We start from the raw sequence: 23429 nt of genomic DNA, 5'->3' as shown, positions 1-23429 counted from the left end.
ATGGATAGGGTGGTAACTATCTGGCTGAATCTTGCATCAAACTCAGTTATCGTTTCTCTAGGATGCATCTTAAAGTTGTCAAACTGCTGGGTGACAACTATAATCTTGTTTTCTTTGGTTTGTTCGTTGCCTTCACAAAGTTGAGTGAGTCTATACAAGATTTCTTTGGTAGACTCGCAAGATATGATGTAGTTGAACATTCTATCGTCAAGAGATCTATACAAGATATCCATGGCCAAGTTGTCGAGGTTGTTCTTCCTCTTATCTTCACTTGTCCATTCAGATTTGTCTTTCTCAATCTTGATAGGTCATTCGGTGACAACACTCCACATGTCATTGTGTAATGAGGCAAGATGAGCACGAACTCTCTTCTTCCACACCGTGTAGTTTTCTTTCGAGAATATGGGGATCTTGGAGGAGCTGGCATCTTTAGACATAATTCAGGTTCTTTAGAGGCTTGAGAATAGAAAACGAGGCTCTAATACCACTTGATAGGATCGGTGTTAACAATAGAGACTAAGGTCTGGCTATTGATAACAACTTATGACAAACGATTCGATTTTAACTCTTTTAGAAGTTAAAATTTGTTTCTATTCTTCACAAATCTTTCGAACTCTTAAAACGATTTCAAGTGCGAAAGTGTTCGTCGGATTTGAAGGTAAAGAACACAGGGAGATGTTCGGAGCAAACCCTCATATGTCACCCCTTCTTCCACAGCTAGAAGAATTTCACTAAACTCTTTGAATCAAATATAGTTTACTGAACTAGCTAACACTTTGTTGAAAAGAATAACCTCTGTTCAACTTACAATATTATGAACAATATTCTCACAGTTAGACAGTATTTTGATTCTTTTTCTCTAGAATTTGAATGATGTAAGAAAATCAGTAAGTGCAAGAGTAAGCTTGTAAGATTGGTAATCGGTTGAACAGTGATTCGGTCATTTCTTCTGTTGTCCTTGAGCATCTATTTGTAGTACAAGGACACCAACGGTCGAATCTTCTTCATGGACACGTGGCAAGCGTCCATTGGAAGGTCGTCCATAGGACAAGAGTACAGCAGACTCTGAGCAAATGGATTGTGGTCGTACTGAACTGGTAGTGCGTTGAATATCCTCTTTGATATTGTCTTGTACTGGAGAAACCGTTAGAAGGACATTTGCGTACGTGGCGTTCGTTCATTGGATACCATTAGTTGGCTTGTCAGTCTGCACATGAGTGAGTGGAGTAGAGTAGTAGAAAGCTAGTTGATCGTGGGTAGACGTATGCTAACTTCAAACGGCTGCTGAAGTGAGACATTAGACGTGCTCCATTAGACTGCCTATTCGAATGGAGTTAGACGTCAACGTATCACTTCAGACTTGTCTTAAGAAGTTAGATGCCAAAGTCTAACTACATTACCCATTAGACTACCACATCTAATAGAGTTAGACATCAACGTCTAACTACGTATCTGTTAGACTGCAACATCTAATTACGTTTCACTTCAGACTTGTCTGAAGGAATTAGACGCCAACGTCTAACTACGTTTCCCATTAGACTACCACGTCTAATGGAGTTAGACCTCAACGTCTAACTACGTATATGTTAGACTGCAACGTCTAACTACGTTTCACTTCAGACTTGTCTGAAGGAGTTAGACGCCAACGTCTAACTACGTTTCCCATTAGACTACCACATCTAATGAAGTTAGACCTCAACATTTAACTACGTATTTGTTAGACTGCAACGTCTAACTACGTTACCCATTAGACTACCACATCTAATGGAGTTAGACTTCAACGTCTAACTTCGCAATACGTCTATTTAGCTTGCTTAGACCACGTCTAAGTTAACATAGTCTGATGCACCTGCATAGAAACAAATAGATAACTTAGCTTCCTTCATATTTAAACATCATCAAAATTCAGTTGTTTAATATTTCATAATTTCCGTTTATTTCTAAGTTAATTAACTCTTTACTTAATTTTTCCCAACAATTTCTTCTAAGTTAATTAAATATTTACTTAATTTTTCCCAACATCAATTCTTTAAGGAAAATTGGCCAGTTGTGGGTCACGATATTACGGAAAGGGTTCAGGAATTCTTTAAGAACAGGAAGATACTCAAGTAGTGGAACACTACAGTCCTAAATCTTATACCCAAAACCTTAGTTCCCGAAAAGGTTCAAGATTTTAGACTGATTTCATACTGCAATGATGTCGTTTACAAAATAATTTCAAAAATTCTTTCAAAACGATTTTAAATTTTCATTGATAAAATTGTTAGTTTAAATCAATCTACATTCATTCCTGGTCAAACTATCTCACATAACATTATGGTCATGCAAAACCTCCTCAAAGGTTATAGGAAGAGAAAAATATCCCCGAGAATGACTTTCAAAATCTATATCAAAAAACCATTGATTTTGTTAGATGGGAAGCCATTTGAGACTTTATGGTCGTATCGGGTTTTCCCATGATTTTTATAGAATGGATCATGCAATGTGTTTCTACCTCTCTTTTTATAGTTAGTGTCAATGGGATCCACGGAGGCTACTTCAAGGGTGAAAACGGCATGAGGTAGGAAGATCTCCTATCATCTTACCTTTTTTTCGTCATCATGGCGATCTTTGAGAGCGTCTTTACGACGTTTCGAAAGAATCGACCATACATCTTCCACACATTCTGTGAGGAGGATGAGATCACTCATTTATGTTTTGCTGACGATTTGTTCATTCTCGCGCATGCTGACGTAGATTCCATAAAAACTATAAGAGTTGCACTAATATTTTTTTCTGAGGTTACAGATTCAACTATCAACGAGAACAAGAGCTTGGAATTCTACGGAAGAGTAAAAGAGGAAATGAAAGCAAACATCTATAACATCATGGGCATCGCAGAAGGAAACTTCCCGGTAAGATACTTAGGCATACCACTCACGGCAAAATAGATTCAAATCTCGCACTGCAGACCAATGATCGAGAAAGTGAAGAACTCAATTTTTGGCTAGGCAATAAAGAAACTTACATACACTGGAAGAATTGAGCTGGTCAAAAGCATGGTAATGGGAATCATTAGTTATTGGTCACAACTACTCGTGCTCCCAAAGAAGGTAGTGAAAAAACTTGATGCTCTAATGAGAAACTTTATTAAGGGAAGCAATGGGAGAGGCGGGAAGAAGGTTAAATGGACTGTACTTTGCAAACCAAAAGAAGAAGGTGGCATAGGGCTCAAGAACTATGTTGAATGGAATAAAGTGTTGACGTGTAAGCACCTATTGGCCATCGAGAGCAAACAAGAATCACTCTAGATCAAGTGGGTCCACACCCGGTTTATGAAACACGAATCAAGCGTTTGGACATCCAAAATAAGCGAAGGTATGGGATGGTCATTAAAGAAAATCCTTTAGATAAGAAATAATATTGCAGGACTTTCTGACATTAGCTAGGGAGATGGTAAACAAAAACTAAAATCAAAACTCAAATAATATGATTGTCAAAGAATATTAAAACATCAACCGAAATATCTAAAAAGAAAGGATATTATTAAAAATATATGAATAAAATATTATAGCCCTCCATCAATGGTTATCTTGGTTAAGATAACCATTGATGGAGGCAGCGGAAAACTATTACTTGATTGACTTAAGAACGATAACAAAGCTCTAATACCATGTTAGAAAATAGGAAAAAAAAATTGTATTGAATGATATATCGAATTACATAAGTTAGGTTTAGACATTAAATTGAACTTATAAGGAAACTAATATAATAATATAAAATATTAATGATATTATCATAATTTATTGATAATATCTTACCGATATATTATTTTATATTATAATAATATTATTAAAATTTATAATATTTTGATAATATCTTACATATATTTAATCTTATATTCTAACAAAAAGGAAAGCACAATTTTTTTTATAATTGATTGAATTACAAAATAAGGAGAGATGAGGCAAAACATGGTCATGTTAGAGAGTCCAACTTTCCCAAAGAAATTGGAACTATAAATTTGATCTTAAGCTTTTAACATATTCTTTGGGTTTGATGATTGATGATTGTTGTATTCCTTTATATTAATTTCATGTGAGAATACTATGAAATAATGAAAAAGGTAAAGAACATTATTATTGACAAAGTTTACACTTTACACAGTACTCAACCTCCCCAGCTTCATCTTCTTAATTATGACCATAATGAATTAATCAAACTATAGCTAGCTAGAACAGTACCTTCCAAATAAATTTACAATCATCTTCTCAGCTCGAATCCTTTATTGGGTGACTCTTAAGAAAGATCATTCCACATAATTAATTGTAGGACAACACATAATCATCATGATTATGATAGATTCCCTCATCAACTTGAACCAATGAATTAGTAGATTCCCAAGAGTTTGATGAAGCTGATTTCCCGTCGAGTTCAAGCTCGTTTCCCCACCAAATCAATCCGTCCTTTGAACCATCAACTTCCCTCAAACAATCAAATTCATTCATCACCACTTCCTCTTGTGGGGTATGATTAACTCCCTTGTTGTTATTGTTATTGTTAAGGAAGTTATCGAGCTCAGCTTGAAAACTCGAAGAAGCGCCTTGCTGGTTAGGATGAGTGACATTAAAATCGCGCATGAACTCGTTCATCTTGAAATCATGCTGATCATTTACATGCTGCTTATTGTAATAAGGAGGAGGAGGATTGTTATGGTGGAATAAACTATCAGTGATCTTGAGGGTTTGAAGCATGATCTTATCTTGAAGAGCTGGTTGTAACTTGGGCCATAATGTAGGGTTATTATAGTAAGGATGGTTTTGGTAACTTTGAAGTTGCATATGGAGTTGTAGCCTCTCAAGAGCCGAGTTACTTAAAGCCGGTGGAGTTGAAGTTTCCGACTCAGCCACTATTATATCCTTTGGATCTTGACCCGACATCCGTTTGCGCCTCCCTAGAAGTTTCTTCTTCAATTTCGTGTTCCAATAATTCTTAATATCGTTGTCTGTTCTACCCGGGAGTTGGGCCGCAATTATAGACCACCTTAAAAAAGAAAAAAAGATGCTTGAACAAATACATAGGACAATGAATTATGAGGTGTAAACAAAATTATTATTACCTGCTGCCAATGCTGATATATAGGTTACAAATGATGTTGTCTTCTTCCTCAGAGAATCCACCATGTTTGATGTTGGGCCTCAAGTAATTCAACCATCTTAGTCTACAACTTTTACCGCATCTCATCAAACCTGCAGATTATCATCATCATTTAGCTAATTTTATAAATTTTTTAACGTAAAATGTTATCATGAACCCTACACATGATTTATTTCAACTTAAGACGTTATAAGTGATATCATACCGATCTTCTGGGGAAGAGCAATCCAATTGCCGCCAGTTCCATACTTGTCAATATAAGCTTTGAGTTTTTCATCTTCTTCAGGAGACCATGGACCCTTCTTCACGTTTGCTTTATCACAACATGGAGCTCTACCCATCTTTAAATTTCTATAAGAGAGAATGATCAGATTGCATGTGGAAAGGTTTAAAGAGAAGACTCGGTTATATAGGTATTAAGAATTTAGGAATTAGAAGAATTGTGGCAAATAATTCCAACCCAACTTGGATATCTGTCTGTCTAGGGTTTTTCTCTCACTGATCATTTGGGTTAGTTCAATCATCCATTAGTATTAAATTATATTCTGAGCAAAGAATTCATGCAAAGTGACAATAACTAGCCAAATTGTCTTTGTTGAAATATTATAATATAGTCTACTTTTTGTTTGCTTTTTAGTTTTTAATTGTGATTGATCATGGAGGTCAAGTCATGTGAGAAACTACCACTATCCTCTCAGTTTGTCGTCAATCTCACCCGAAAATGTTCCATTTTTGCTGCATGAATCCTGATAATTGATCATCTCTAATCTTTCCATTTTTCAAAAAAAAATAATAATTAAATAGTAAAATGTTTTCTTTTTTTGAGAATTTCAGAACCACTCCATATATACTAAATCTCTTATAATTGATTTCATGATTATGTGAATCGCATTATTAGGGAATGACAACTTTGACTAATATTGAAAACTTAGGATGGATTAAGAGATTAGTATTGACATTGATCGATGAAGAAAAAAGAGAGATAAATTTAAACAATTGAATCAAAACTTGGAAAACAAATACACAAACTTGAATTACGACATGAGAAAATGAGACATGTCAATAAGACTTGTTTGAGCTTAGGGTCAATTTTGTTGACATGATTATTGATGTTTCATGTTTTTGTGTACCAACTATGTTTGACTAACTTATCAAGTCAACAAATTGTATTATTGATTTGTATTTTTTTTAAGGAATGCGAGTTCGAGCAGACGTACATAAAATAAGAAAAATAATGAAAGAAAGAAGAATGATCCTAAACCGATATCAAAATCTCTATGTTGGGTAATTAGACCATTTGATCATAGGCATTTTGATTTAATTTATTCTTTAGAAATTGTATATAAATGAATCATCAATCAAATTTGATGTTGTAACCAAATATCGATAATGATTTCTTCATACTTTTGTCTTTCAACTCCTAGAATATTACCATGCTTCGTACACCTTTATACAATGCGAATGATTATATTAAACTTGAGGGAAAATATTATGGTTTCGTCATAATAATTTCCATTTACTTGAAGAAAAAAAAACAAAATTAATCTCAAAAGTTATAATATTTGTTAGATCGAAATAATTTTTTGAAAAGAAGTTATAAATTATAAATAATAATAATATTACTAGCATCATCAACTGACCTATTTCAGCAATTCATTTAAATCAAATATTGTATTACTTTTTTTGTAACCCTTATTTTTTATTTGAATTGACTAGCATGACCCTTAAAGTCATAATTTATTAGATAATATCTTAATTTTTGAGACTTTAATTTAACAAAGTTAAAACCGTGATAAAAGTAATTAAAATTATCATCATCTATCTAAATATCTTGAATTAAGGAACAACAACGTTTATTATACGTTGATACATATGACCAATCATTAATCTGTTAATTAGTAATTAATGTATGTTGATAAGGATTGCAATATTAAAAAAAAAGAAAAGTAGAAAGAACCAAAAAGAAGAAACCTTGAGAAATAAAGTCTTGTTTAGAAAAGTGTGTCATTGATTGACTTTAGTTTCCATCTACCATAATTTTGTAATGAACAAGTCATTTTAATTGGAATAAAATCATATTAAAGGTGTAAGAACCAAAACTTTGATACAAATAACAAGAGGAAACCATCAATTTATTATTATTTAAAAAGCACTCACTCCCATAATTAATCATTTGTTAATAATAATCAAACAAGGGCACTAAAGATAGGACCATTTTCTTCTTGTCTTTGTCTTAGGATGAAGAATATCTCTCTTTCCATTGACACTTGCAAGAATTGCATCAGCAAATAAGATTAGTTTCCATGACTTTTTAAGGGAGCTGGTGGAATTAGGGTTTTAAGGGTTAGATAGCTAGCTAATTGGTTCATTAATTAATTATGTGATTTGGGAATGATGCGTTGTACCTTATAATTGACTTGCATTATTATTAAAATACATATAACAGATAATTAATGGTTTTTATTTAATTTTGACTTGTTAAGACACACTATATATATGTCACATATATTTAGATGATTATATTTGTAATGGTTATTAGGAACAAAATAAAAAAAATTAGGTGAACTTGAAAAAAGTTTAGGGTTGAATTTGAAAAAAAAAATAAAGGAGAAATTATGAATTAAATAGGTGAAATAATGTGAATTTTGTTTTTTATGTTGAGAATAAGATAAATAAATAATAAATTAAATTTAAAAAAAATTAAATTGTCATGTCACCTTTCTTACTCAGCCCTAAAGGAAAATTTGGCCATGATCACCGTACAATAACCTTAATTTTATCATTTTTATTAATTATTTGAACGATTTTTTTCTTTATTCACTAAATGATTTTAAGTAGTAAGAGTGGGGTGTCTAAGAGACCAAATGTTTGGTTCGATTTTCAACCCTTTAAGTTATAGTGAAAGTCATGACTATTAGATAGGTTAACTTTCTGACTTATAAAAAGAGAAAAAACGATTTTCTTTCTTATTTGAAATTAAAGAGAGCATCAAAATAAAAAAAAGCACACAAATGGATAAAAATATTTATTATTATATTTTCTTGGAACAAAGTTACTGAATTAACTACTATTGTGGCACATTTTGGTGAATTAATCAAATGTGTTAATTATATCCTTAAAAAATGGAGTTACTCAATTAGGGTAAGTAGAAATTAGAAAAGAATGAAAAGAATCCAATAATTTTTCTTTCTAGAATGAAATGCATGGATAACTATGCACCATGATTTTGTATTAATAAAATAATAAAAAGAAAATCAAACCATAAGTCCTAAAAAAAACAATTTATAGAAGACGAAGAAACATAAAAAATATATATTAAATTTAGAATAGGTTATCCCTCTTCCATAGTGGTTGACAAATATGCTAACAGTGGGTAGACTAATTGAAGTCTTGTACATATATACCACACACTTCAATTTCTTTTTCTTCTTCTAAAAGTCTACATAAAATTAAAAAAAAAAATTAACAATTAAAATATATCACTAAAATTAAGGAAAATAAAAACTCATATAAATTTAAATAATAAAAAATATATGGTGAAATTAAACTTATGAAGTTAACACTTCAATTTATTCTCTCTCATTCCCGAGTACAAAACTATTGTAACAATCAATCAATTACTCAAATGCATCAAATTAGGCGCCGAGATTATTTCAGCCTATCCAAAAATAAGTTTGAAAAACAAAAAAAAAAATTTAAATTTCTTAGGAAATTAAATAAATTAATATACAAAAATGACTAACAATAGCTCAATAATCCTTAAAATAAACAAAACACTATAGGAATTTGTCAAACCCATTTTCCTACCAAATCCATCAATATCACTTTTTTGCTCCCCAAGACATTGACTTTGGCCATCCCTTCTATCTCATTATGCAATTTGTCAATCTTGTTTATAACTACACAAATTATTAATCTCCAAACTATATATTATTTTATTTCTTGATCTCCATTTCATAACCAATCCAGCTGCGATTGGGATGAAATTAGTTTTTTTTTTGTGGGTATATATAGAGAAGAAATAGTGTTTGAAAAAAATGACTTAGATGTCTTTTTATTTTGATGTTTCAAGACGGTTAATCAATTTTGACATGGTCTGCCAATTAATGGAAGAATGTTATATTTTTTAAAATAATAATAATAATAATAATAATAATAAAGAAAAACATAATTGATGTTTGGTAAAAATATTTCTAGATAAAATTGATGTCATGTTGTTTGACCTTGGCTGTTTATTATTGTTTGGAAGAGGGTATAATTTTTTTAATTTTTTTTAAAAATAAGTTATAGTTAAAAGTCAGCTCAATATTTGTGGATAAGTATACCTTATTTATTGAAGTCTAATAATTTTCGTGCTTTTGTAATAATTCATTTATTTGGATTAGGTGATGCATTAGAGAAACCAAGTAAAATAGAGGTTGAAAATCATTAATGGGGAATTAGTTAGCCTAGCCATTACCATACACTAAGGGCTACTATAAGGCTTGTCTCAAATGGGTATTTGAGTATTTCACTCCAAAAAACCAATCATCAAATCTCATATATTTTTATTCATTAAATAAATTAATTCTTTAAATAAAATATCAAATTATTCCTTATTTAAATATTTTATTATTTTTGGAAAAACTATTTTATTATTTATTAAAGTTAAAGATATTTATGTAATATATACATAAGAAAATAATTTCTTTTTCAAATTATATCAAACAAGGATTTTTATTTTATTTTATAAAACCTAGTATTTATCAAAAATAACCCAGATCAAATGAGCTCTAAATACATTATTTTTAATTTATTTTTGGTTTTATCAAGATTTTTCTTCTAAGGAATTTTTTATATTGTTTTTTTTTAAGATTTTTGTGATTTTGTAAATAAAAATATTATTGATGAAAAAGTAAATTATTTGAATTTTTAATTTGTTAAATTATTTAAAAAAAATTATCTAAAATTTAATTTTTTTAACTTAAATAAAGTAAAAATATTTTAATATTATAATGGATGAAATAAGTGATTTAATTATTAAAAAAATTAATAATAATGTGAGACAGATAATTTCTTAAAATTTGAATAAAATTCAAAAAAAATCTCAAAAATCTTATATCAAACGAATTCCAAGATTTTTTTTTTAATTCAAAAATCCAAATATCCTACTTTATTTTCATCATCATAAATATACAAAAAAAAAAAAAAAAACTAAAATATTCCCTATCATTTAAATATTTATAATTTTCTTATTAGTTTATTTTATTATTATTCAAGAGTAATTAAGTAAATATATTCTTTTAAATTTTTTATTATTTATAATTAAACATAAAACCCCCAAATAACTAGTGTAAATTTTGATATAAAAGACCATTTAATCCAAAAGAAAAAAGAAAATATTTGAGAACTCAAAACAAACAAGGCTTAGAAAGGTTAGGGGTTTGAAGTTTGAAGTCGAGGTTAAAATTGGAGATGAAAGTAAAGTAGAGGGACATAAAAATGAAAAAATAGGGACCAACCAACCGACCAACAATAAACTTCTGATTCATTTGGCGTCCTCGTGTCAATTACGATGATATTTCGTCAATCCGGTTCTTGAATTGAACCGGAATACGACACATTTCTTCTTCTTCTTCATCTTCTTCTTCTTCTTCTAGGGTTATTAGTCTCAAGAATGAACTGTTCAATGGTTAGCCATCGCGTTTCCCAAATCGCCAACTAGATTGATTCCCTTCTTTTCTCGATCAACCATGCTCCCTTCAACAGGTGGTCTATCTTTTCTATCTTCGATTCTATCTTCTATTCATATGCATATCAATGATGATGATCCTGCTCTATCACCTTACGATTTTCTTGATTTTCTTCCTTCTTCATGCTTCTTTCCTTCAATGTTTGCTAGGTCATCTTTTTTATTAGCTCAACATCATGTATTAGCTATTGCTGTTTCATTCTTCCAGATTACGTATTGGCTTTGTTTGTGTGATCGAAATAATCAAAGAAAGAAATCGATGTTTCTTATTCTTTATGCTTTTAGGGCTTTTGGAGCTTATGTTTCACTGAACATAATGTGTGTTGATGATCTCATTCTGAAAAATAATGAAATGCCTTCTCGTGCAGGTGATGCCTTATTTGATGCATCACGATATGCGTTTTTTGGGCAAGAGAATGTCGAGGAAGTTGAGTTGGGTGGATTGGAAGACGACAGTGATGTCCCGTTTAGTGGTAATGGGGATGATGAATACAGGCTCTTTCACATTGAAGAGGCAAGGATATATTTCCTATTATTAGTAGTAGTTTAGTACCATTTTGCATATGTTTTGGTTCATTTGCGCATGATGCATGATCATGTCATGTAGCTTCACAGGCTAGATTTCTTAATTTAATCATTTGCTTGCTCCAGAACTGTATTAACTTGGGGACAAGTGTTACTTGTGGAGTTTTTTTCTTTTCCAAATGGTTATTTAGTGCTTATATGATGTTACACACTAGGGAAATATCTTCCTGTACTGCTTTCAGTTTACTGCTCATGCATCGCTTCAGCAATCAGCAGTATATTTTTGCTTTTTAGGATTTATTGTGGATGCGAGGGTGATACATGTCTAGGTAGTTTGAAGTTATTGTCAGTATCTGACTCTGGGATGCTATCCATTTTGCAGTCTTTTCCAAATCTTGTTATTTAATTTCATTACTTTTTCCCTTCCAGCAAGGATGCCCATAAGTCACATGCATTTCCATTTTGCTTTAAAGAACATTCTTGGATATTTACATCAGATTATGGAATTTGTTGAAATATTTGTAATGGACATGCTGCTGTCTTTTTACTTCTAACCTAAGACCTACAATTGTGTGAAATGCCAGAAGTGCCTTATCCACTATAAACACAATGATACTTGTGATGGTTCCATCTCCGTCATTAGATATGGAGGCTGTCTGATTTGTTCCAGTACAATCAAGACATTTTGGTGATTTTTCTTGGAATGTAGATCCTTATTGGATATGTAGTATTGATAATATATAGTTACATGCTCATCTGAAAACTCAAGATGTTAGGCTAATTATTCACTTTCACGCCCTCATTTTTGTGATTGAATAGATTGGAGGCTTGGTTTTGGCTTGTAGAAAAGGGGAGAAGCAACCCATACCAAATTTAGATCTGAATGTAGTGGAATGACAGATGTTATATATGTTACGTAATTGCCTTGCCTAAAATCCAAGTTATTCAATAATGTATCCAAGAATAATATAAAGTTAACACTTATTGATCGCGTGGTAGTAACAAAGTAAAGAGTCTACTTGAGTCTTGAGTTAGTTATAGCTGTTGGCATAAGAGTGAGCTTCATTCCTGGTCTAGAAATGTTGGAGCCTTCTGCCTTATTTTCCTGTGCTAATGCACTAAGTAGATGCCTACATGGATCTACATTCTGAATTCCTTACTGTCTTTTCCATTTGAATTCATTTATCTGATGTGTGTTGCTTCTAATAAGTTTTTTTTGTCACTTGCAGGATCCAGTTTTGGGATCTTCATCTGATATAGATGACCTCGCTGCTACATTTGTGAAGGTAAATCCCTTGAAATTCAAGATAGCATGTAGCTAATTTAACTTTTTTGTGTTTGTGCACTATGAACTGTTCATCAATTAGTTTGTAACTCACTAGTTCGAATTAACATTGTGAAGAGATATGAGTGCTACTTGATAATGTTAAATGATGGGAAATGGAATTGTCAGTGATACATACTTATTTCGGCTCTTCCCTTAGTTTCGGTGCCTTAGCTCAAACTAGTAGATATTGACTTGTTCCTGCTAAGTTTCTGTGGATAGGAAGTTATTCAATTTTGTGCCATGTGCATGATCTTCAAGTTGTGGCTTGTTGAGGTGTGACGGAGTGTCCACTTCCTAAAGGAGCAGTAATTGAACTTTCCGAAATATTATAAACTGCATGCCAGTAATTCCCAGCAATTGATCATTGGATTTTTCCGTTGATCATTTTGCTGGAGAATGAAGGAGAAACTGTGAAAAGTGTGCGGAGTATTGGTTTATATGTGGCTTCAACTACAGTTTTAACATGCATCTGTAGGATGGAGAGTCCTAAGCTGACTCCAAATTTCAATTTCACATTTTTCAATCTTGGGTAGTGAGATATATTTTTCCAATTGTGAAGATGACTTGTTTACTTCATTGTTAATCTTATATTTCCTCTCATGAGTGATTGATTTATTTCTCATCATCTTGTTCAATTGATCTTAAAATATTTCCAGATTCTGATTGTCTTTTTGTTTTTGTTGGCTTGACGATACACAGTTAAATAGGGTAGTTACAGGACCTAAACATCTTGGAGTAATTGGTGATCGGGGATCTGGATCATTGTCCAGGGAAAGTGAGTATAAATTTTGCATGCCTTTTGAGTTAGCTATCTTGTTCGTTACTTTGAGAAGTAGAAGATTATCATGTTATCTGCTGATATGGAGCTTTTCATTTATGAAATGTTTTATTAGCAAAGTGACAAAATGTCATTTTTCTTACCTATGTAACTATGTTTAGATGTTCGAATCTCACTAGAATTAAGAATTACAAACAAGATGGCATAGTTTGCATAATAGACCAGAAGTCTTGTCTCGTACAAAAGTTACTTTTACTTCCTAAACTTTCATCAAAAGCTTGTTTTATTTCCTCTCTGGGCTAGTTTTGCTTCCAGTACTTTTAAAAATGACTCAAATTACTTGTTGCCGTAAGTTTTGATTAACCAGTCAAGTTTTTAAATCATTTACACAAGTTTCGTAGCTCCTTAATCTTAATCCTCTTGGCTAAAATATATGAAGACATTAATGGAGCTAACCAAAATATGACGACGGGAAGTAATTTGAGTAATTTTTAGTTCAGGAAGCAAAACGAGCTAGCCATATGTTGAGGAAGCAAACCGAGCTTTTGAGGAAGCAAAATTTGCTTATTTTCTTTTTATCTATGACAACATTTGGAAAATTAGGGATTTTCATGCATTGCCAATAGCATCTCTGCTCTCCAATGATACTTTAATTTCTAATCAAAATTCATACATACATGATTATTAATGTTGGACAACAGTTAATCTTAATATCTCATGCATGCAGGTTCATCTGCTGCTGAATTGACAGAGGAACCACAATTGTGTAATAACTGGTGGGATCGGCCTACATTCAATGCAGAAAGTTTTGTGGAAGGGCAAAAATGGTCGTCAGAAACACATGACCCTTGTTCAGAAACAAGACCTCTGTACAGAACCTCATCCTATCCTCTGCCACAATTTTCTAGCGAACCTACTTCAGCATATCCATTAGAATCAAAATCCTTGTATAGAACCTCATCTTACCCTCTGCAACCGCCACAATTTTCCAGTGAACCTGTTCTATTACATGGACCGCCCTACACTTCTTTTCCTCCTGCGGAGGATATAACGCAACAACCTCCACCCCGCATCCGTTCACGTCACCTAAGTATCTCATCTCTTTCCAATAATGGGCATCATCAACCACCCTTCATTGGGCAGAACGATCCACCTTTATCTACTCCAAATCTTCTGCAGTCCTCTGGTTTATTAACCCATAGATCTCATGACAGAAACATGACTCAGCTAAACATTTCTGGTCTTCCTTTTAATAAACGACCACAAAACAACTGGGTCAGCTGTCCTGATTTGCTTCGTAGTGAATATTCCAACCTGTCGAACAATATCTTGCAACAGCAGTTACTTTCTCAACATCTAAGACCAATGCAGCAGCAGCAGCAGTTTCTTCAACAACAGAGAATGCAGTATCCAGTTGATCTCTCTCTCCCTTACCTATCTTCACTACCATCCCATATGTATAGCGGCCTTCCTTCTCCCTCCTCCCAATTTGTTGGTGGGAGAGATCATAAACGCAAGTCTGCACAGTCACAGAAAGGTAAGTTTAGTAACCGTTCGTCACAGCAGGGATCGGTGGATGCTTCTAGCCAGAAGAGCGATAAGAGTAATAACTGCCTACAGTTCAGATCAAAGTACATGACGGGAGAAGAGCTGGAAAGTATTCTCAAACTGCAGCATGCAAACTCACATGGTAACGACCCTTATGTTAATGATTACTATCATCAAGCCCGTCTTGCAAAAGTATCCGGGTCGAAGAATCGTTTCTCCCCTTTTCACTTGAAGGAGTCTTCTTCTGCTTCTTCGGCTCGATCATCTCAGCACCAAGTTGATTCCTTTCGAGGCAAACAACCTTCTATAGTTGAAGTTATTACAACTCCTCCTTCCTCTGAGCAGAAGGCGCTCGAACAGGAACCGATGTTTGCTGTCAGAATCTCTATCGAGGACAGCTTCTCTATCCTACTAGACGTGGATGATATCGACCGCTTTCTACAAAACAGTCAGCAGCAGCAAGCGGACGGAGGCGTTCTTCTGAAACGCAAGCGGCAGATGATGTTAGAAGGCCTCGCCACTTCACTTCAACTAGTCGACCCGTTTGGGAAAACCGCGAATTCTGTCGGGCTGGTCGCGAAAGATGACATCGTATTCCTCCGTTTGGTTTCCATTCCCAAGGGGCAGAAGCTTATCTCCAAATACCTTCAAGTTCTCCCCACCGGCGGAGAACTGACTCGAATAGTCTGCATGGCTGTATTCCGGCATTTAAGGTTTTTATTCGGCGGGCTTCCGTCAGATGTTTCGATCACAAACCTAGCGAAAGCAGTTTCCACATCTGTTAAGGGTATGGACCTTAACGCTGTTAGCGCGTGTCTTGCTGCAGTTGTTTGTTCGTCGGAGCAGCCGCCACTTCGACCGGTTGGCAGCCCTTCCGGAGATGGAGCGTCGGTTACGTTGATTTCAGTTCTGGAGAGGGCGACTGAAGTTCTAAAGGTGTCTGGTAACTCTAGAAGGCCGAATCCTGCCTTGTGGCAGGCTTCTTTCGATGCGTTCTTCGATCTTCTGACTAAGTATTGTATGAGTAAATACGACAGCATAATTCAGTCTATAAGTTCACAACAGGCGGCGGCTGGTGGAAGTACAGAGAGTGGTAGTAGCAGTATGAGTTCTGAGGGTCCGAGAGCAATAAGCAGGGAGATGCCTGTGGAGCTTCTTCGGGCTAGCCTTCCTCACACAAACGAGAAACAGAGAAGGTTGTTGTTAGATTTTGCTAGACGATCTGTTCCCGATGCTGGACCTAATGCTCAATCAGGTAGCCCTGGTTCTTTAAACGCCGAATCGGTTAAGGGTTAGAGAAATGAGGATGGGGGTTTTCTTTTCTTTTTTTAGGAAAGGGGGAATCCACATTAGAATAGTTGAAAATACAGTCTGTATCATGTAACTTGCTGCTACTTTTTGGATGATCCTATTATTATATGGATGGTTTTAGGAGCCTAGCAATGTACCAAGACTGTCTGATGTTCTCGTAAATCTTTTATGTTTTTTTTTGTTTTTGTTAGATTGTGTATCTTTTATTTTTATGTTTATTCAATTTGAAGTGATAGTTGCAATAAATTGATATTGAGTTTTATTTATGTATTGATTGTGTGATGGTGATGTGCAATGTGAATAGGGGTTTTAGATTTTTTTAACCATGAATTGTATAAAATATTACACTTCATTAATAGTTGATCACCGGTGGAGCTATCTGCGTCGATTGAAAGAGGAGTGAATCCACCGCTCCCGGGTTCAATCCCTGTCCTGTTGTTCGCCCATCAATAAATGGACCATTTGTTACGGGGACACAAGACAAACCTAGAATACACCTGCAAGTCATCTTGAGGCTTTCAAACGCATTCAACCCCCGGTTACATCATTTCTTGATCCGCTTGTCCACCAGCTTACTTAGTGATAGGCCTTTCGGGATTGTTGAATCCTTTCAATTGAAGGGGACAAACCCACCCATTCTCGTGACAGAGTGAGCGATTAACCAAATCCCGTTGGTGATGGGGAAAGGCCCCTCCACGAGTAGTGGACTTACCCACTTATTCATAACATTTATGGACTGGTCTACTTTAGCCTTTTTCAAAGAGCCCAGGATACCCCTTTCACTCAGTAAGAAAATTTGGGAACCATTTATAAATTAAAATATATTTTATTTTAAATTATTATTTTTTATTTTATTATTATATATTAATACTCTTTTAAGTTTTTTTATGAAAAAAAATATTTACTTCAAAATCATTCTTATTATATCGTTAATTGTCACCAATAACAACAGGTTTATAGAAAAATAAATGAAAGAGCTTAGTTTTTAAATAATGGTTCATGTAAATAATATTAATTATAAATTATTATATATATATATATATATATATAAATTAATCTAAAATATGATGATAAATAAATTATATTAAAAATAATTTATAATTACAAAAATTAATTATATTAATTTATTTATTTGAATAATTTTTATTTATTTTATTTTTGTAATGGAGATTAGCTAATTGATAAAGTGTGAAAATTTATATCCTAACAAATCATAAATTCCTTCTTTACAAAACTAATAATATTTTATAAATTATAAATTTATTTTATTTATGTGAAATATAATTATATTTTTTATTTTATATAAACTCTAAAATCAAAATTTTAATACCTTAAAATAAATAAATATTTATTATTATTATTTTAGACATTGTTTTGAGTCTATTTCAATAACCTACCCAAATCAAATGTTATTTCACTCTAACTTTCACTGATTACATCACTTAATTCATAAAATAAAATATTAAAATATTTTTTATTTTAAATTTTTATTTTTATTTTTATTTTATTTATATATATCAATACCTTTTAAAAATTATTAAAAAAAATAAATAAATTATTACCTACTCAATATATCAGATTTTCATCCTTAATTTTTTTTTTTAAGAATTTAATGTTAAATGTTAAAGTTAACTTGACTATATTTGTCATCATCTACATTATAAATTGAGAAAAGAAACTGTGACTTAATTAAATAAAAATTTCCGTTATAAATTTTATATAAATTTGGCAATAATTATTATGACAGGTTAATATTTTCCAGCCGCGAACTGACTGACTGACTGACGTGGCAAGTGTCATATGTTGGGAATTGGACGGCCCAGATCTTCCGAGGTATTCCCTATCCTTAACCAATCATACATCGATTACCAAAATATAAACCGAAAGAAGACAAAAAAACAGAAATGGTAAAAAAAAAAAAAAAAATTCATCTTTCTAGAATTAAGCACGGCCATATTGACGAGCTACCCATCTCCTACAATACTTATAGTCGCCAGAGTTGACCAATTCCAGACTCAACAAGAACAACTTCACTCAATACAATCATACATCCATACAGATAAAGAAAGAAAGAAAGAAAGAAAGATAAAGAGAGAGAAAGAGAACATCGTGTTTCATTGGTATTTTACAAAGTTCATTGCTTTAATTACATCTCTAGTTTATCTGTTCTACTCGATTGTTAGAAGTCTTCTTTTTTGTGCTGCTGAGTCTTCCTCGCTTTTTGATTGTTCAATTAGGCCTTTTTTTTCGTGGGGGATCTAGTCTGCGAGATCTGGTTGTGTTTTCCAGATCCGTGGGCTGGTGGGTCTTGTTGCTGTTTCGATTTTGAGAAAAAAAAAGATTTGTCATCGGATTAGTGGTTGTGGGTTTTGCGGGCTGTTGATATCTAGACTCTTTTAGGTTTTCCAAACGTAGGTGGAGGAGAAATGCATACCAGGTATATGGAGAGGGTTAACTCTATGAGGGGGAAAAGACCTTTGGAAGGAGAAGATGAACAGCAGCAGCCTGAGAGGAAGCGGCCGGCTTTGGCCAGGTAAGTCTGACTTGCTTTTGGTCAATTATGCCCATTTTTGTCTTGATTTTGTTTGTTTGTTTGTTGCTTTTCGCCAGTGTTATTGTTGAAGCTTTGAAGTTGGACAGTTTACAGAAACTTTGTTCATCTTTGGAACCCATTCTGCGTAGAGTTGTAAGATTAAATGACTTTTCATTCTTTAATTTTAGTTTATATCCCCTTTTGCTTACTACTATATTCCCATGGATGACTTGACAGGTTAGTGAAGAAGTTGAACGTGCTCTAGCAAAATTAGCCCCTCCTCGACTGTCTGGAAGGTAGGGAGGGATCTTCTATAACATTGAATCTAGGACATCATTAGTTTTGTTAGCAGTACTAATGGAACGGTTCCTTGATTTTCTGATCTTTCAGATCATCCCCTAGACAAATTGAAGGGCCAGATGGACGGAGCTTGCAGCTTCACTTTAAATCCAGGTTGTCTCTTCCTCTCTTCACAGGAGGAAAGGTGGAGGGAGAGCAGGGTGCTGCAATCCATTTTGTTTTGCTTGATGCTAATGCGGGTCAAGTTGTAACATACGGTCCAGAGTCCAATCTGAAGCTGGAAGTGGTTGTTCTGGAAGGAGATTTCAACAATGAAAACGATGAAGACTGGAGACAAGAAGAATTCGAGAGCCATGTTGTAAAAGAGCGTGATGGCAAGAGACCTCTTTTGACTGGAGATTTGCAAGTCTCGCTCAAGGAAGGTGTAGGATCCCTTGGCGAGCTTTCATTTACAGATAATTCGAGTTGGATTAGAAGCAGAAAGTTCCGCCTTGGTCTCAGAGTTTCTTCGGGATATGCTGAAGGAATACGCATAAGAGAGGCAAAGACAGAAGCTTTCACTGTTAAAGATCACCGAGGAGAATGTATGTTATATGGCCCCAACCATTTGGAAACACTTTTTCTATCAAATGAGAAAGTGTTTCCAAATAGGCCCTAGTTATTACTTTCTTAGAGTTCCATAACCTGGTTTTGAGGTAATTTCTCTCATTGACAGTATATAAGAAGCACTATCCACCTGCTTTGAACGACGATGTTTGGAGATTGGAGAAGATTGGTAAAGACGGGTCATTCCATAAAAGACTAAATCAAGCAGGAATATTCACAGTGGAGGACTTTCTTCGTCTTGTAGTCAGAGATCCCCCAAAGTTACGAAGTGTAAGTGCATCAATTGTATACTGTTTAACAAGATACCACTTTATAATTGTTTTTGAACTCAAGTTTGTGTTGGTGTAGACCCTTGGAAGTGGTATGTCTAATAAGATGTGGGATGCCCTCATAGAGCACGCCAAGACCTGTGTTTTGAGTGGGAGACTCTATGTGTATTATCCAGATGACACAAGAAATGTTGGTGTTGTCTTCAACAATATTTATGAGCTAAGTGGGCTTATAAATGGTGAACAATACTTCCCCGTTCATTCTCTCCCTGAAGCCCAGAAGGTTGGTGTATTATAGCATATTAATCTAGTACCTTATTAGGCAGTTTTGGTATCAACTTTTTATTTATGTTAATCATGATCTGAAAATTATACTATAATTTGGATATACCAAATGAAGCAACAAAAAATATACTATAATAGATCACAATCCAAAAGAAATTTTAATTACGGCGATAATCCAATGAGATCATGACAAACTCCTAATTTACAAGTAGGCTCATTGTGTCATTTAAAGTAATTATCATTTGAAAAGGAAGAAGGAATCATTGAACCCTACATATACTTGTTGCTTTATGTTTCTTTTTCCAAACCACAGATGGGTGTTGATACCTTGGTGAAGAAAGCTTATGAAAACTGGAACCAAGTTATTGAGTATGATGGGGAGTCCCTCTTGGGCTATGCCCAACCGAAGAAGTCAAGTGCATCTCGCAATCAACTACTACCTGGTCCTGTTGACTATCCAAATTCTTTTGATAATCAGCTTTCCACACCATCATCGGCTTCAGTTCATTCCGAGCAGTCTGCAGGGGATTCAAGCTTGCCACTTGGTAATTTTTTATTTTATTCTATTCTCATGTTCTTGTCATGCTTTCTTCTGCACGTTTGGGCTTCTTTGGGAAAAGAGAGCAAGAAATTTGACATTCCTATGATGATCAACTCATAGCATGAATCTTTGCAGCACAATGTTTTAGATATTGAGTGGTGAGTTTTACATTGGTTTGTTTGGGCTTTCAGGAGAATTTCGATACACTTCTGAAACTGCTATGTATAAGCTTAGAGATCTAAGATGTGTAGAAGAAATATGGATGAGATGAGTGCGACCTAAGATTTTTAAGAAGATAAACCAGATTTAAGCTATTTCATTCAACGAATTACCATACTACCCGTATACTACTACCATAGGGGCTTCCTTGATGTGTTAATCCAAATAAACCACCATCTCATCGTTAAACACTTCTTTCATTAAATCATCAACTAAGATAACAAAAACACCTTTTTTATATTAAAATTTTAAATACTAGGATATATTGTCATTTTAACCAAATAAACCACTTTTTACATCAAAGAATAGTTTTATTTTATTTTTTGCAAAAATCCAAGTTCCAACAATCTCCTAATATATCCTACTACTCCGGCTACAGAAACAGCCTCCATTGAATTCTGTGTTAGTGATAGTTGTTCTTGAGCTATGTAATAGATTTGTTTATTTTGTATCATCTCTCTAGTATTGGTAAGGACTTCTTTTGATCATTAGTTTTTGAAGTCTTTGATATTGCTAGCTTCAAAAATTAAAAAACAAAACTGTAATGATTATGCTAAATACTGTTTTTATATTTTTTATGCGGACTTTAGGTTATAATGAGAGCATGGCAAACAAATTCCCAGGTCCGCCTCACTTCCTGGATTCTGAACCCCGTGTCCACTACAACGGTAACATGTTTTCATCACAAGAGCATCAAATAAACAATTCTCAACAGACCCAGAACGGTACTAGATATGGTAACAACAACGTGGGACTGGCACTCGGTCCTCCTCAACCATCTTCATCATCTTTCCAGGGCATGAACAATGCCTCATCTGCTGCTGCCGCCGAACAACAATACGCTAATAATAATCCATACGATGACTGGTCGCAGAGCAGAGGAAAGGGTGTAGTTGAGGAATTCATGTCAGAGGATGAGATTCGCATGAGAAGTCATGAGATGCTTGAGAATGATGAGATGCAGCATTTTCTTCGACTATTCAGTATGGGAGGCAGCAACATAAATATCCCATCAGATGATGGGTTTGGTTTCCCCAATTACATGTCGGCTCCAACTCCAAACATGAACTTTGGTTTCGACGAGGATAGTAGTCGTCCTGGAAAATCTGTTGCCGGATGGCTGAAAATCAAAGCAGCTATGAGATGGGGCTTCTTTATCAGAAAGAAAGCAGCAGAGAGGAGGCGTGCACAGCTTGTGGAGCTGGACGATGACTAGAATTTCGCCCATAAGAGGTGTGCTTCTTCTCCTTTTATTAACCTTATATGCATCCATTAAACCATAGACTTAAAAGTTGTGTAATTTCTGCAACAGCTAATTGAGTTCGCAGGTCAATAAAGTAAAACCTGTGTGTGGAAGGCCTTTGTTTCTGTAGATTCCACCAGCCCCTCCCCACCCACGCCCTTTCGGTGGTAACGGCTAATCCTGTTTTGTGAATTCCATAATTAAGTTATATAGTAATGTAATGACTACAAATTGGGGGGTTGTTATTAAGGTGTATGTTTTTAGCATTGTGAAGATTGGTTGGTGTAAGTAAATGAGTTTCAAAGTTAATCCTCAATCATGATATAGGACTCAAGATTATTAGGCATTTGGTTGAGAAGCTAAGCTAAGTTTACATCAGGGGAGGAGGAAATTAAGCAATGTCTAATGTATTGTATTTATTTTATTTTTTGAATGTTGTTTTCATGAACTTAATAAAACATTATTGTTTAGTGTGTGTGTAATCTATTATGTATCAAGTTCAGCATTATCTGTAACCACTAGTAGCATTTTTCAGCTTAATTAAATAAGCATGTCAGAAAGAATCTCTATTATTTAGCTTTGTTGTTCTTCTTCTTCTTAATTATAATGGGCCAATTTGAATATCATTTCAGCTTTTACAGTTCTTAGAAAGATTCGTGTTTGCTGCAATACAACAATGATATGTTATTTTATTTATTTCAATCATACTCGTTATTATTTGTTTTGTCGCTCACATGGACATCACTAATCAGGACTATTATTATTAAATAAGTTATGATGGTACCCTTTGTTCATTACTTATCATTAACTTAAAACGTTGTAAGTGAAATTTGAACTCGTAACATTTGATAAACTTTATTTGAATCTTTTTGAATAAATTCTTCTTCCTGTCTAAATAATCCAAAACGATCAACATCTAGGTATGATGTTTCGTGAATATACACAAAACACAAGGAAATAAGGTGTCCATTTCAATCATATACACAAAACACAAGGAAATAAGGTGTCCATTAATTGAAATGAGGATGTTTCTTCTGCCAAAAGAACATAAATCACTTTGTCCTTGTCTATTAACAA

At 33.8% G+C, this 23429-nt stretch overlaps 4 protein-coding genes across 6 annotated transcripts; 3 read left to right on the top strand and 1 right to left on the bottom strand.

Annotated features, from left to right (window-relative positions):
* Positions 1 to 2600: 2600 nt before the first annotated feature.
* Positions 2601 to 3290, top strand: LOC124924727. Its single transcript, XM_047464721.1, has 2 exons — positions 2601 to 2894; positions 2991 to 3290. The coding sequence occupies exons 1-2, from the start codon at positions 2601 to 2603 to the stop codon at positions 3288 to 3290; spliced, it is 594 nt and encodes a 197-aa protein (XP_047320677.1).
* Positions 3291 to 4301: 1011 nt separating this feature from the next.
* Positions 4302 to 5477, bottom strand: LOC124924726 (transcription factor MYB36). The gene is made up of 3 exons (XM_047464720.1): positions 5342 to 5477; positions 5099 to 5228; positions 4302 to 5022 (listed from the first exon to the last, which is right to left on the bottom strand). The coding sequence occupies exons 1-3, from the start codon at positions 5475 to 5477 to the stop codon at positions 4302 to 4304; spliced, it is 987 nt and encodes a 328-aa protein (XP_047320676.1).
* A 5241-nt stretch (positions 5478 to 10718) lies between these two features.
* On the top strand, positions 10719 to 16641 carry LOC124924097 (protein PAT1 homolog 2-like). Its single transcript, XM_047464152.1, has 5 exons — positions 10719 to 10884; positions 11236 to 11381; positions 12622 to 12678; positions 13419 to 13494; positions 14225 to 16641. Exons 1-5 carry the CDS (start codon positions 10869 to 10871, stop codon positions 16339 to 16341), a joined length of 2412 nt encoding a protein of 803 aa, XP_047320108.1. The 5' UTR covers positions 10719 to 10868; the 3' UTR covers positions 16342 to 16641.
* A 1694-nt stretch (positions 16642 to 18335) lies between these two features.
* On the top strand, positions 18336 to 22978 carry LOC124923972 (calmodulin-binding protein 60 D-like). Of its 3 annotated transcripts, none has more exons than XM_047463985.1 (10): positions 18336 to 18476; positions 18757 to 18889; positions 18967 to 19042; positions 19127 to 19185; positions 19280 to 19773; positions 19905 to 20065; positions 20144 to 20347; positions 20663 to 20894; positions 21700 to 22342; positions 22422 to 22978. In XM_047463985.1, the coding sequence occupies exons 2-9, from the start codon at positions 18783 to 18785 to the stop codon at positions 22323 to 22325; spliced, it is 1959 nt and encodes a 652-aa protein (XP_047319941.1). In that variant the 5' UTR covers positions 18336 to 18476; positions 18757 to 18782; the 3' UTR covers positions 22326 to 22342; positions 22422 to 22978. The 3 variants fall into 3 exon arrangements, with proteins under 3 accessions (XP_047319941.1, XP_047319939.1, XP_047319940.1); XM_047463984.1 differs by having other exon boundaries at positions 18395 to 18476; positions 18594 to 18889; XM_047463983.1 differs by having other exon boundaries at positions 18378 to 18889.
* Positions 22979 to 23429: the final 451 nt, after the last annotated feature.

The sequence above is a fragment of the Impatiens glandulifera genome, chromosome 2 (genome assembly GCF_907164915.1).
Source record: "Impatiens glandulifera chromosome 2, dImpGla2.1, whole genome shotgun sequence".
NCBI lineage: Eukaryota > Viridiplantae > Streptophyta > Magnoliopsida > Ericales > Balsaminaceae > Impatiens > Impatiens glandulifera.
This window is presented reverse-complemented; position numbering and strand designations above follow the sequence as displayed.

What these genes read in the sequence shown, in the direction of transcription:
- LOC124924727 (XM_047464721.1), top strand. Translation starts at nt 2,601, where the DNA reads ATGGCGATCTTTGAGAGCGTCTTTACGACGTTTCGAAAGAATCGACCA. An exon ending in TCGCAGAAGGAAACTTCCCG is followed by an intron (nt 2,895 to 2,990) that starts GTAAGATACTTA and finishes ATTTTTGGCTAG; the next exon opens with GCAATAAAGAAACTTACATA.
- LOC124923972 (XM_047463985.1), top strand. Translation starts at nt 18,783, where the DNA reads ATGCATACCAGGTATATGGAGAGGGTTAACTCTATGAGGGGGAAAAGA. An exon ending in AAGCGGCCGGCTTTGGCCAG is followed by an intron (nt 18,890 to 18,966) that starts GTAAGTCTGACT and finishes GCTTTTCGCCAG; the next exon opens with TGTTATTGTTGAAGCTTTGA. An exon ending in CTCTCCCTGAAGCCCAGAAG is followed by an intron (nt 20,348 to 20,662) that starts GTTGGTGTATTA and finishes TCCAAACCACAG; the next exon opens with ATGGGTGTTGATACCTTGGT.
- LOC124924726 (XM_047464720.1), bottom strand. Translation starts at nt 5,477, where the DNA reads ATGGGTAGAGCTCCATGTTGTGATAAAGCAAACGTGAAGAAGGGTCCA. An exon ending in TGCTCTTCCCCAGAAGATCG is followed by an intron (nt 5,229 to 5,341) that starts GTATGATATCAC and finishes GATAATCTGCAG; the next exon opens with GTTTGATGAGATGCGGTAAA. An exon ending in TATATCAGCATTGGCAGCAG is followed by an intron (nt 5,023 to 5,098) that starts GTAATAATAATT and finishes TTCTTTTTTAAG; the next exon opens with GTGGTCTATAATTGCGGCCC.
- LOC124924097 (XM_047464152.1), top strand. An exon ending in TCGCTGCTACATTTGTGAAG is followed by an intron (nt 12,679 to 13,418) that starts GTAAATCCCTTG and finishes GACGATACACAG; the next exon opens with TTAAATAGGGTAGTTACAGG. An exon ending in TGGATCATTGTCCAGGGAAA is followed by an intron (nt 13,495 to 14,224) that starts GTGAGTATAAAT and finishes TCATGCATGCAG; the next exon opens with GTTCATCTGCTGCTGAATTG.